We start from the raw sequence: 12,556 nt of genomic DNA, 5'->3' as shown, positions 1-12,556 counted from the left end.
TGGTGGTGATATTACACGTAAAAGTATTCTATTGAAGTACTTAACTGTAGTATCTCCTTGTTAGGCTTCACACCAATAGTTTTACTCCACGATATGCATATGATCACGTTGATATAATTTGTTTAATATGATGAGTTTATTCCAGTAATGTGCTATATTACTCTGGACTGGGCCATTCAGTGCTTTCACTCATTTTGTTGTTTGTGTACTTTTACTGACGTAATATTATAAACACTTTCCTTTACTTTCAATATTATTGTTTATCAATTAATCAAAGTCAGAGTGCGTCTATCCCCCGGTGGAGTACATTTACTCAGTAAAAGTACAAGTACCAAAACATTGGATTTGAGTATTTTAGTCATATGCTATTAAAGCCTTAATCTTTACTTTAATGATGTAAATGTTGTACTTCACCACATCTCATGTAAATGTTGTACTTGTACCCCTCATGTAATGTTAAACGCTTTACTTTCTTTCTTCTCTGAGTGAAATAATGATCTTTTCACCCTCCGCATCTCAGAGATGTGGTGGAAATTAATCTTTTTAATCTCCCTGTGAGAAACAACAATGATTCAAATGACTTTAAGCGTTTCATTAAACAGATGAAAAGAGCTCATTCAGCTGGATGGATCGAGATCTTTCCCACACAGGGTTCAGAGGTTAACAACAATAAAGGTTTGAGTACGTTCACAGTATTTGGTCTCCCTCCGTCTGATGAAGCATCCACAATAAAATACTTTCGTAATAATAACATTTATTATCTGGAGAGATTGGATGGCCTTGGTTGCATATGTTCTGATTTAGGCAATGCAAGTTATTTCCCATTTTACCTTTCCATTAAGCATTAAAGTACTTTAAATGTATCGTGACATCAACACATATTCCTCCAATGGTTTACATATGCACATAAATAATCAATAACTTTAAGGCATTAGCCGCGTGAGCTGCGTTGCTGTGGCCAGATTAACCTGCTGAGATGACGTGAAAATGACATTACTGAACAATAACCAACAATATTTGAAAAGCAACTTACATCCAAATATTAATATTATTGAAATAACCCATTTTCAATTCAATGGATTCCTTAATCAAATAAAAAATAAAAAAAACTAGTTAATTTTTTTATTTTTCAGATAACAAATCTTGAAATCTTGTTGTAGTTCATACTTCGCTGTTGTATAAAAGTAGATTTCACAATCTACGTTATTTTTCATCGTTATGTATAAACGCGTAACTTCCTCTGCAGAAAGCTCCGCACTGGTTTGTAAATCGCTCCAATAAAGAAAAAACCCAAAGGCTTCCGTCGCTCTTCTTCTACGTCATCAGCCGGCGTCGGAGGCGCGGGAGCGTTCGTACCTGTAAAACGGGGCATTTTGTATTTAAACAAAGGGAATAAAGCCGTTGATTAAACATCGGATCGATTCTCCGCCGCAGTCTCTGGAGACTAAACCGTTAGTTTTAAACCGTGTTTCGAGTTTATTCTGTGTTGTTTTTAAACAGTTAGCTCTCGGCTAACGTTACTTTAGCTTCGCCGTTTGTCGCTTCCGTGTTGCTGTTGTCGTCGTCGTTGGTTTACGGGGTTCCGGTTGGGAGATCTGAACATCGTACCGGGCAGCAGGTCGCCATGTCGCAGAGAAAGCGGCTGTCCAACACGCAGAGCTCCTCGCAGAGCAAGGTGAGCCCCCCCGCCGGGGCGCCCGCGCCCGGCCCCCCTCACGGCCCGTGTGACCTCCCTCATGTTCATGTTACATGCGAAGACGGTTCATGTGTTTTTATTCGTATGTAGAGACAATCGGGCTCCTCGGCGGCTGTGGAGGAAAATGACGACAGCACCTTCACGCAGCCGAGTATGTCACAGGTGCAGAAAGGGATGGAGAGACTCACACCTGCACAGGTAGACCAGAAGGTAGGAGACACACACACACACACACACGCACACGCACGCGCAGGACTGTTTCAGAACGTAACGTGCTTTCCTCGTCCGTATTGTAGACAGCGGAGGTTGTGCAGTACTTCCTGGTGAAGGACCAAAAGAAGATTCCGGTACGGCGAGCAGGTACGGCGGGGAACAACCGCGGGCCGTCGCGCCGAGACGCGGGTCCGGGCGTCTCCCCGTGTGAGCTGGATGTGTTTTGTGTGCTTTCAGATCTGGTGAAACACGTGTTGAAGGAGTACAGAACCATTTACCCCGAGATCATGAAGCGAGCGGCACGCACCTTTGACCAGGTGTGTTCGGTCTCGGGGGGTCTGAGGCGGCGCTGGAATCAGTTTGACGGTCTCATTTAATAAAAAACATCCTTTTTTAACGGTTTTAAACAGGTGTTTGGCCTCAAAATGATTGAAATCGATGCCAAAAACCACCTGTACATACTCATCAACAAGTTGGAGCCCGTTGGCGACGCCGCAGCCATCAAGTGAGTGGACCGAACATCTGTCGATTAGCACTCACGTCGGTCCTCATGTGAACAGCTCGGTTCTGCTTGTGTGTAGGAACCCGGCCAATCCAAAGACGGGCCTCCTGTTCGTCATCCTGAGTGTCGTGTTCATGAAAGGAGGCGTCGTCAGAGAAAGTGAGTGACGGCTGTCATTACAAGAAGGAAACTTTCACCCTCCCGACCCACAAGAACTGGAGCGGCGTTTTCGGTCCTTTGCCCGCCTGCTTTTCTCCTCCCGAACTAAATCGGCTCAACTCAAGCGACATGAGAGAAAAAAAGATTTACATTTCTTTTACAAAAATAGACAAAGAATGGAATCGGTTTCATGTTTTAGAAATGTTAGAAGAATCTGCTTGCAGCGCCTCCTCTGCTCGCGAAGTTCAGCCACAGTTTCTCTGCTTCCTGGTTCACCCATGATGTGTTCAAAGACCGTAGGAGAGATGAGAATACCGAGAGGAGTGCGGCCTCTGGCCGTTTGGGGGGTTAAAGGCCGTCTTGTTCCACTCACCGCGTGTTCCTTGTGCTTTGTGCCACAGACGTGATCTGGAGGACCCTGAAGAAGCTCCGCGTGGACCCCGGGTACGACCGGACGCGTACGTAGCGCCTCCCATCTGCGTGCCCCCGCGCCGCGTTATTAACGACTCCGTCTTTGTTCCTTCGCCGTCAGGGAGAAACACGACGAGTTCGGCGACGTGAGGCGAGTCGTCACGGACGAGTTTGTGCGTCAAAGGTAAGAAGGTCTACAGGTGGGCCCACCACGCGTCGCCCCCCCCCCCCCCAAACACCCGCCCCTCCCTGTGTAGTGTGAATAGCTCAGTCATAAGCCAGCGGGTTAGAGACCCGCAGGTCGCGGGTTCGAGTCCCAAGTGATGATGAGTGCCGGTGTGATCAGAGCCAGAGTCCAACAGACCCCAGACTCTGGTTTATACCACGCCGCAGAGCCAACGGGACGGCGGGGGAAGCCCAGACCACCACAGCTCCGTGGTCCGGACCAGCCCCGCCTCCGACATGTGTCGTCACGGCAACCCTTTTATACCGTCACTGGATGGGGCTTCTTTTTGTCTGTGACTTTGTGAAACAGGCGTTTTGCAATGAAACGGTGTGTGTGTGTGTGTGTGTGTGTGTGTGCGTGTGCGTGTGCAGGTACCTGGAGTACGTGCGGATCCCCCACACGGAGCCGGTGGAGCACGAGTTCCGGTGGGGCCTGCGTGCCGACGTGGAGGTGTCCAAGACCAAAATCCTGGAGTTCATGGGTCAGGTGAGCGCGCCCGTCGCCGTGGCGACGTCGTGCCCCCCGGGCGAAGCCGCCTGCTGCAGCTCACCGGGATGTGTGTCGTCTCCTTTCAGCTCCACGAGCGGGAGCCTCAGAGCTGGAGCCAGCAGTGGAGAGAAGCCCACGCGGGGGCCGGCCCCCCGCAGCCCGGCGGCAGCAGCAGCCAGAGATGATCACTGATTCCTCTTAAGACCGTCTGAGTCAAACTGCTTATAGCTGCAGATCATCACACATTCATTCTGCTGTTTGCATTTTTATTTTATTGCCTGAAGGTTACAAATAGAAAACCGTTTCCACATGATCAGATCATCAGACACACGAGCCGGCGGTGCGTTTCAGTTTGAGTTCACTTGGCTTTGGTGCGTCGGCGCTGGAAGAACAACGCCTGCTGCTTTTAGAGGAAGACCAGATGTTTGTGTCACATTGGGAGGGGGGCAGTGACGGACGTGACAATAAAAGGTTCCCTGAGAACATTGCATTTGTTATTCTTGTCCCCGGGGGGGTTTAACTCGAGTATCATGAGCCTAGTTGACTTGAATAGGAACTAAAACTAATCGAAGATCACAAGAATGAAACGATGCTGAGGAGACTGAATTAAGGGTTCAGGATAAAATGGCAGTGAGGACGCCTGGGGGGGGGGGGGGGGGGGCTGCATGACTGGAGTGTGAGGAGGAGGAGCAGGAGGACGAAGAGGAGGCCCTGGTTCCCTCTGTTGCTTCAGGCCCAATCCCAGGCGTCTGCCCACGAGGCCTTGACCCTTGACCTCAGTGAAGTGTTCAGACCGCTCGAGGACCCTCACACTGACCTCCGTTAAGCCCCCGTGGGGGGGTCAGGCCTGAGCGTCTGAGAGCCCCAGTTTGATAACCAGCTTCATGACATCCGGGATCACGCCAAACGAACCCTGACCCACAATGCATCACACCCCGTCGGTATCCCAACGCGACACACGTGAGAGCTAAAAACATGCTACGGCCTGAAGCATAGAATCATCACGTAGCGCGTGAGGCACGTCATGGTACTAAAAGTCCCAACGAGCCCCCCAATGAATTCATGGATTTACAGCAGTCTTCATCTTCACAGTAAAGGAGGCCCCTCCCTCGTTCATAAAGTGCGTTCGCCCACGGAGCCCCGGGGAGGAGCATCAGTGAGGCCCCCCGCCACCGCAGCGTCCCCTAGATGTGGTCCGGGACCGTCTCCAGGGCCTCGGCGGGGTCCCTGTCCACGTCCACGTTCTGAGGAGAGAAGAGACGAGAGCTGACGAGACGCTCTGATCGCAGCGGAGAAGCGGCGTCCGGTGGAAGGACCAAGTACCTCGGGTTTGTCCCTGTGTGTGTTCACGGCTTCGATGTTCAGGAAGACCGACTCCACTTTACAGCCTGAGAGAAAAGCAACCACGGGTCTGAGAAAGTCTTCTCCGAGAGACGAGGACAGGAGACACGAGGACGGGGACTCACCGTAGGCCACGGGGGTCAGCTTCAGCACCGTGTGCAGGGGACACTTCAGGTAGGGCAGCTCGTCTGAAACGGGGAGGAACAAAGCTCACGATTCACAACAGCGAGGTCACAGACACAGTTGTCCTCCAGCCCGCGTCTCTGAGGACAAAAGGTCGCAGGAAGCGCCTGCTCTAATGAAGAAGAAGAAGGGCGGCGTCGGACTCTAAATTGATGCATTTAGTGTGTTTCTCCTCACGAGAAGTCTTGTCCAGGAAGTAGGCGAGCAGACATCTCATGACGGCCTGGTGACAGATGACCAGAACGTTCTCCTGCCTCTCCAGCTCCATGATGACCGGCTCCAGACGCTGCACCAGGTCCTCGTAAGACTGGCTCAGGGAGGGGGGGGGGGGTCAGTAACACTATTCATTATCATGACGTACATTATATTAATATATCTTCTCCCCGTGGTCACCTCTCCTTTCGGGTAGCGGTAGCGATACTTGTCCTGGTCCCTCAGTGCAAACTCCTCCGGGTAATTCTCCTGAATCTCCTCGTACGTCATGTCCTCGCAGACCCCCTGAAACACACGGCGGTGTCAGTGGCGGGAGACCCCTGAACATCTGCAGGAGCCACGGGGGGCCGCAGCAGCAGCAGGACCCACCGCGTCGATCTCGTTCAGGGCCTTCCACTGCTCGTACGGGACCCCCAGGGCCTCGGCGGTCTGGATGGTCCTCTTCATGTGGCTGGTCCACACCTTCAGGTCGCTGATGGTCTGCTCGCGCATGTACGTCCCCAGAGCGCCGGCGAACTGGGCAGAGGAGGCGACGTGAGGGACGAGGTTACACAAAGAGACGCGACGCTGCGTTTAAAACGACTGCTGACCTTTGCCCCCCGAGGCGACAGCCCGGTGTCCCCGCCGATGCGGCCCACCAGGTTGAGCTCGCTCTCGCCGTGGCGACACAGGTAGATGGACCTGGGGGTGACGTGGATGTTCATGAGGTAGTAGACTATCCGGCTCTGGATGTGGTCCTGGACCCGGTTCACCAGGTACCTGCTGCCCACGTTGAAGATCTTGATGTAGGACAGGTTCCTGAGCGGGGAGGAGAAGTGAAGCTTCTGATCTGTTTCATAGCTGTCAGCATCTGGAGGATCTTATAATAACGTGAATAAAGAACCATTTATGTTTATGACACAAGTTTATATTAAATCCCGTCTCTAAGGCTCAACAGTTTCTTTTTTTCTTCTGTACGGAAATCTTATTTCAGCGAGTCTCCACGTCGTCGCACACGGGAGGAATCACGTCGGGGAGACGCTGATGATGTCCTCACCTGTCCTTGGTGTCGTCCAGCGGGACGTAAGTCAGCTTGTAGCAATCGATCCTCTTCAGGAAGTCCGCCACGGCCTCCTCTTTGTCGCAGTCCACGTAGTCGGGGCTGCTCAGCTTCACTTGCTGTCCAGACGGGCAGAGATTAGAAAATCATGTTCAAGAGAAAGCCGACAACCAGCAGACACACACACACACACACACACACACACACACACACACACACACACACACACACACACACACACTTACTTTGATGTTTGCAGCTATGATTTCTGGATCGTCACATATCGACTCCACAAAGAAAACCTGCACGGGGGAGAAAAGGAACAAAAGATGAATGAACAGTTGGGTGTCTCCCCCCCCCCCTTTCCATGACTGAAGACCCCGAGGAGGAACCTTGTAGCCGTTCTCCTCGGCGAAGCGGAGGATGACCTCTCTGCGCTCCAGCGTGGTGTTGGTGGCGTCAAACACCTGAAAGGAGTGAAGGACAGAAAGTGAGTCCGGTTCTTTAAGGAAAAAAGACCATGAAGCAGGTTTACGTCCTTAAAACAATGATTGACAGGGAAAAATGCAGCATGAATGGATGGATTTGACAGATAATAGCGCTCAATACGACTGATTGATCGAGGGTTAAAGATGGCCGACTCACCACCACCTGCCCCGTCTCTCTGGTGAAGTACTCGCACACGTCCTTCAGGGCGGCGACGGCACAAGCTCTGCGCACGCAGACACAAGAAGATCAGTAACGCCCCAATGATGGTCTCCGCGAGGTCACGGGGGGCTCATGGGGACAGGGTTATCGTCATGGCGATGGCCGTACTTGCGTATCTTCATGGCGTCGGCGTTGTCGGGTCTGAAGAACTCGAAGCTGTTGTAGGAACGTGTGGCGTCTCTTCTGTACTGACCGACGTTAAACACTATGAAACAATGAATATGGTTATTAACACTATGAAACACTGAATATGGTTATTAACACTATGAAACAATGGATATGGTTATTAACACTATGAAACAATGGATATGGTTATTAACACTATGAAACACTGAATATGGTTATTAACACTATGAAACAATGGATATGGTTATTAACACTATGAAACAATGGATATGGTTATTAACACTATGAAACAATGGATATGGTTATTAACACTATGAAACAATGGATATGTTTATTAACACTATGAAACACTAAATATGGTTATTAACACTATGAAACAATGGATATGGTTATTAACACTATGAAATAATGGATATGTTTATTAACACTATGAAACACTAAATATGGTTATTAACACTATGAAACAATGGATATGGTTATTAACACTATGAAACAATGAATATGGCTATTAACACTATGAAACAATGAATATGGTTATTAACACTGTGAAACACTAAATATGGTTATTAACACTATGAAACACTGAATATGGTTATTAACACTATGAAACAATGAATATGGTTATTAACACTGTGAAACACTAAATATGGTTATTAACACTATGAAACAATGGATATGGTTATTAACACTATGAAACAATGAATATGGTTATTAACACTATGAAACAATGAATATGGTTATTAACACTATGAAACAATGGATATGGTTATTAACACTATGAAACACTAAATATGGTTATTAACACTATAAAACAATGGATATGGTTATTAACACTATGAAATAATGGATATGTTTATTAACACTATGAAACACTAAATATGGTTATTAACACTATGAAACAATGGATATGGTTATTAACACTATGAAACAATGGATATGGTTATTAACACTATGAAACACTGAATATGGTTATTAACACTATGAAACAATGGATATGGTTATTAACACTATGAAACAATGGATATGGTTATTAACACTATGAAACAATGAATATGGCTATTAACACTATGAAACAATGAATATGGTTATTAACACTATGAAACAATGAATATGGTTATTAACACTGTGAAACACTAAATATGGTTATTAACACTGAAACAATGAATATGATTATTAAAATCAAGTAGAGTTGTTGTTTTATGAATAAAAACAGGATGTGTGACCTTTGGTTGTGACTCCGATCCAGTTCAGGTATCTGGTGAGCTTCTTGGAGATGTAGGTTTTCCCTCGGGCCGGGAGTCCCACCATCACGATCATGGTGGGGGAGTTGGTGAACTGGGGCACCGACGCTGAAACACACACACACACACACACACATTAGCATGCAGCTTTTTTCCTGTGATATCACAACGTTTTATTGATTCTTCGTCTCTCCCATCAATCAGGACCCCTCAGATTGACCTGGTGGGCCTTCAGAGGGGCCCCCACCCCCAGTTTGGGACCTGCTGTTCTAAACTACCTGTATAAACTGTAGACGAAAGGAGCTTCACTTGGAGGAGGTACGACAGCAACCAGCTGCTCTAACAAATAATCCAACGATAGATATAAGATATAAGTATTATAAGTAACAGAGTATCTTTACTCCAGAATTACTTCTTCCCCCGATGTTTAAACATCTTTAAGTGTTTCCACAAAAAGAACCTCTCAGACCTCCTGTGAATAAATGTGCTCATGAGCTTCTTTAAGGCCCAAACGGACCAATCGGCTGACAGCAGCCTCGCGTTGTCACGGCGACCTCTCGGGGTGAACGTCCCCGTGGTCCCTCACGGAGAGGAAGGCCGAGCTCTGCACACGTGACCCTCCCCTCAAGAGCGTCACACACATATTACACACATGCATGTACTGTATGTTTGTGTGAGATGAAAAGCAGATGACGGCGCTCTGAGAAACAAGGAGATTATTTTACACAAAAGGAGATTTGAAGAAAGTTGCGTCCGATTTCTTTGAAAATTCTTTGGGGAGAAATAAAAATGAAGAGATTTCAGAGTAAACGGACTCAAACGGGGGGATGAAACAACGCACGAGTATCGAGTAGTCACACTGCAGCGAGACGAAACCGACAGTGTAGCGCTGTGTGTGTGTGTGTGTGTGTATGTGTGTGTGTCTGCTACTCACAGCCTCTGCGCTGACTCAGCCTGCTTTTCATCCACGGACCCCACGTCTTCTCGAGGGGGTTCTGGGTGAGCGTTCGTTGTGTCATGGTTTGTGTGTGCGTGTGTGTGTGTGTGTGACAGGCGAGGAAGAGGCCTCTCCAGGTGAGTGAGCTGATTGTGAGCTTTCCTTCCACCGTGTCAGCTGATGTCAGACGGCGGGGGAGGAGGAGCTTGGGTCAGTCCACACACCCGGCGGGAGCTTCTCTGATTGGCCGACGCGACCCCTCGGGCAGGACGAGGCCGTCCACCAATCACAGACCTGCGAATCTACACTTTGCCCCCCGAGGCCGTCAAACTTTACGATGATTTCACGCGACGTCTGATAGAACCGGTTAACACTGGATGAGAGACGTGGTCATTTCCTCATAGACTTTGGTAGGACCCCCCCCTCCCCCCCTCCACCCCACCCCCTCCCCCCGGGGGTCAGTGGACAGAATGCTGGTCTTTGTTTTCAAAGTCAGAGTCAAATTACCTTAAAATGAATGAGTACAATGACTCCAATAATGAGTACAATATTGGAGTAATTGTATTTGAAGTACTTTCCATCTCTTGTAGCTGTAGAACAGCTGTCAACTCACATGACAGGAAGTGTGTGTGTGTGTGTGTGATGTTAGTGTGTGTCTGTGTGTGTGTGAGAGATGTTAGTGTGTGTGTGTGTGGTGTTAGTGTGTGTCTGTGTGTGTGTATGTGAGAGATGTTAGTGTGTGTGTGTGTGTGGTGTGATGTTAGTGTGTGTCTGTGTGTGTGTGTGTGTGTGAGAGATGTTAGTGTGTGTGTGGTGTGATTTTAGTGTGTGTGTGTGTGTGTGTGTGTGTGCGTGTGTGCGTGAGATGCCGGTCTGTCTCGTGAAGCTCTTCTAACCTCACCTGTGCTCTTGCACCGCGCGCGCCTCCCCGGGGGCGCGCTCTTCTTGGACTCCATTATTTTTCTACTGTGCTTAAGGAGACTTCAGGACCCACGTGGGTCCACGTGGGTCGTCCCCCCGTCCCCCCCTCAGTCTAAAATAACCCCGGTCCCCGTGTCCTCCGGTTGTACCGGGTGGAGGACACCCGACACCACCGCAGCACGCGCGGCCCCAAAACAACACGTTACGTACGGAGGCGCGCGCGCTGCTGTGTCTCGTTAATCAATGAACGAGGTCGATTCCGTCGCGGGGCCGCGCACGCGGTGCAAAAATGAAAGAGAAAACCGTTTGTGTGCGCGCGCACGCGCGTTTCAGTTACACAACTTAAATTGGCGTTTACCACGGACACGACCCCTGTGAATGTGTGCGTGCGTGCGTGCGTGCGTGTGTGCGCGTGTTGCTGTCACTCACCGCGCGGCCGCTGGAACCGGAGCGCCCTCCTCGCGCCCCCCTGCGGCTCGGTCCGGTCTCGCGTCATCGCCGCTCCGCTCATCCTCCAAATCTACTTCTGCGCGTTACGAGTGTGCGCGCGTGTGTGCGCGCGTGGCATGGACAGATGCGCGCGTCGCCGCCTCGGCTCGGCTACTGCGCGCCGGTCGGTCGATGCGGGCAAGTTGCAGCTTGTCTAGTCGTTAAAATGTGGTCCTCGGTCACACGCACGCACACACGCACGCACGCACACACCCGCCGTATGCTTCGGGCAAACTGGTCCGCCGGGTCCTGCCCCGTCGTTCCTTCCTGCATCTAACCGCCCAAACTGGTCCCTGCAGCGCGCCTCCTGTCCGGATGCTGCCTGCTCACTCCTCTGTGCGCGTGCGCGTGCCCCGTTGCAGAAACACGTTCATGTGCACCAGCTTCATACAGGCGGTCGTTTCTCAGATCTCTATCCAGTTAGTGGAGGATGGTCCATTATTTGATGAGTCCATGAAGCATCAAAACCTGTTGGAGCTAGCACGCTAGCTAACTAGCCTATAACATTCTCCTCCGCTACACTTCAGGTGTTGAGGTCTTGAACTGCAGCCTCGGGTTAAGCTCCCGCTCGAGGTCCCGGGTCACGGTGGAGACCAGGAAGAGGAGGGTCTTTCCGGCCTCGAAGGACGAGTGCAAGTCCTCAACCTTCTCCACGGTCTTTAGAGCCTTAAGAGGTTTAGTGCCCACCAGCTGGTCCTCCCCCCACCTGGAGGGCGGTGTCCCCCCTGATCCTTTGGGTCTCTGGTTGAGGGGCACGAGGGTGGAGGTGTTGAAGCAGGAGCTGGTCCCAGAGACAGACTATCAGCAGGGGGGGGGGAGTCGGCTGCTTTGTAGAACTTCAGGCTTTCAAACAACCTGTAGACATTGTTCTGCAGAGAGTTGTAATTGGAGGGGTGGGGGAGGGGGGGGGGGGGGGGGGGGGCAGGGACCACCGCTGGGTTGGGGGAGGGGAACCTGATCGACAGGGTCATGGGGGATGGGGCCCATTGTCTGTCAGAGTGGTTGAGCTTGTTGTAATTCATCGGGTGTGGGGAGGAGGGGGCTTTAAAGGCTGTGACCACGATACTACACTTCCCTTTGCGTTTAATATGTTCATATCTTTTGCTTTGTTGTCTCTATACGCTGGTTTTTTAAAGTCTGTCGTAGACCCCGGCGGGGCTTCTTGATTGGCCCTTAGAGCCTATCACATGACCTCTTTCTAGAGCAACTGTCTCTGACCTTGTGGCTGCTGCTGTTTATAACTGGGGGGGAATAATGTTGGGACCCGTTTCATTATCAATGCTTATTACGTCTGCATATTAAGTATTGTGAAAATGATGCTTTGGGGCGGGGCTACGCGCTGATTGACAGGTCTCTGCCAGAGAATATACGCTCCAGCCCAAATATGGTCACTACCTGTTCACGGGTTGCAAAATGCCATGATAGCAACAGCCAAAGACTGAACATGTACCATGAGTGACATCACGATGACCTCATCCACTTCCAATGAGTGACATCACGATGACCTCGTCCTGACATCACTGAAACGTCTCCCCTGTGTAAATGGTACTCTGATCCTCTCATGCGCACACACACACACACACACACACAGACGAGAAGCCAGTGTCCACATCTGCGTAGTGACGGTTCTTGTTTATTCATTAGTCGACAGACTGGGGTTAG

The 12,556-nt window shown here is 49.9% G+C and overlaps 3 protein-coding genes across 9 annotated transcripts in view; 1 reads left to right on the top strand and 2 right to left on the bottom strand.

The window, feature by feature from the left end:
* The window catches only part of LOC144383559 (mitochondrial carnitine/acylcarnitine carrier protein), a 5,775-nt gene extending 5,676 nt beyond the window's left edge, over positions 1 to 99 (bottom strand). Inside the window, exon 1 of one of the 2 annotated variants that reach the window (XM_078081563.1) lies at positions 1 to 99. This exon is cut by the window's left edge and continues 296 nt beyond it. The gene's annotated coding sequence lies outside the window, so the exon portion shown is untranslated. The other variant, XM_078081558.1, reaches the window with a different exon arrangement.
* A 1,089-nt stretch (positions 100 to 1,188) lies between these two features.
* On the top strand, positions 1,189 to 4,179 carry ndnl2 (necdin-like 2). The gene is made up of 10 exons (XM_078081568.1): positions 1,189 to 1,675; positions 1,787 to 1,906; positions 1,993 to 2,056; positions 2,147 to 2,226; positions 2,320 to 2,414; positions 2,491 to 2,570; positions 2,972 to 3,014; positions 3,103 to 3,165; positions 3,579 to 3,693; positions 3,783 to 4,179. Exons 1-10 carry the CDS (start codon positions 1,625 to 1,627, stop codon positions 3,879 to 3,881), a joined length of 810 nt encoding a protein of 269 aa, XP_077937694.1. The 5' UTR covers positions 1,189 to 1,624; the 3' UTR covers positions 3,882 to 4,179.
* LOC144383556 (6-phosphofructo-2-kinase/fructose-2,6-bisphosphatase-like) lies at positions 3,949 to 11,781 on the bottom strand. 6 transcript variants are annotated; one of them, XR_013451002.1, is made up of 14 exons: positions 10,835 to 11,767; positions 8,530 to 8,655; positions 7,289 to 7,385; positions 7,118 to 7,184; positions 6,865 to 6,939; positions 6,718 to 6,774; positions 6,470 to 6,591; positions 6,024 to 6,231; positions 5,803 to 5,949; positions 5,614 to 5,718; positions 5,398 to 5,527; positions 5,163 to 5,300; positions 5,020 to 5,084; positions 3,949 to 4,940 (listed from the first exon to the last, which is right to left on the bottom strand). XR_013451002.1 is itself a non-coding variant. In XM_078081537.1 (14 exons), exons 1-14 carry the CDS (start codon positions 10,914 to 10,916, stop codon positions 4,881 to 4,883), a joined length of 1,404 nt encoding a protein of 467 aa, XP_077937663.1. In that variant the 5' UTR covers positions 10,917 to 11,781; the 3' UTR covers positions 3,949 to 4,880. The 6 variants fall into 6 exon arrangements, 3 of the variants coding, with proteins under 3 accessions (XP_077937663.1, XP_077937674.1, XP_077937658.1); XR_013451003.1 differs by lacking the exon at positions 10,835 to 11,767 and adding an exon at positions 10,386 to 10,778; XR_013451001.1 differs by lacking the exon at positions 10,835 to 11,767 and adding an exon at positions 9,482 to 9,820.
* Positions 11,782 to 12,556: the final 775 nt, after the last annotated feature.

The sequence above is a fragment of the Gasterosteus aculeatus genome, chromosome 2 (assembly GCF_964276395.1).
Source record: "Gasterosteus aculeatus chromosome 2, fGasAcu3.hap1.1, whole genome shotgun sequence".
NCBI classification, from domain to species: Eukaryota; Metazoa; Chordata; class Actinopteri; order Perciformes; family Gasterosteidae; genus Gasterosteus; species Gasterosteus aculeatus.
The sequence above is the reverse complement of the archived record's forward strand: the minus strand, read 5'-3'. Positions and strand labels throughout refer to the sequence as shown.